The 294-nt window shown below is 63.9% G+C and overlaps 1 protein-coding gene across 1 annotated transcript in view; it reads left to right on the top strand.

The window, feature by feature from the left end:
* Positions 1-4: 4 nt before the first annotated feature.
* The window catches only part of LOC104508301 (transcriptional repressor scratch 1-like), a gene marked incomplete at its 5' end in the record, with an annotated part of 461 nt that continues 171 nt past the window's right edge, over positions 5-294 (top strand). The window contains one exon of the mRNA XM_010149869.1: positions 5-285. Coding sequence (XP_010148171.1) covers positions 5-285 — 281 coding nt within the window. The remainder of the gene's footprint in view (positions 286-294) is intronic.

Here is a 294-nt window from a genome sequence, read left to right as displayed (position 1 = left end):
GTCCAACCTCAGCCGCCACAAACAAACCCACCGTAGCCTGGACAGCAAGATGGCCAAGAAATGCCCGACGTGCGGCAAAGTCTACGTCTCCATGCCCGCCATGGCCATGCACCTCCTCACCCACGACCTCAAGCACAAGTGCGACGTCTGCGGCAAAGCCTTCAGCCGACCCTGGCTCCTCCAAGGCCACATGCGATCCCACACCGGCGAGAAACCCTTCGGCTGCGCCCACTGCGGCAAAGCCTTCGCCGACCGCTCCAACCTCCGGGGCCACATGCAGCCCCACTCCGCCTT

This window comes from Eurypyga helias, unplaced genomic scaffold, assembly GCF_000690775.1.
Source record: "Eurypyga helias isolate BGI_N326 unplaced genomic scaffold, ASM69077v1 scaffold28434, whole genome shotgun sequence".
NCBI classification, from domain to species: Eukaryota; Metazoa; Chordata; class Aves; order Eurypygiformes; family Eurypygidae; genus Eurypyga; species Eurypyga helias.
This window is presented reverse-complemented; position numbering and strand designations above follow the sequence as displayed.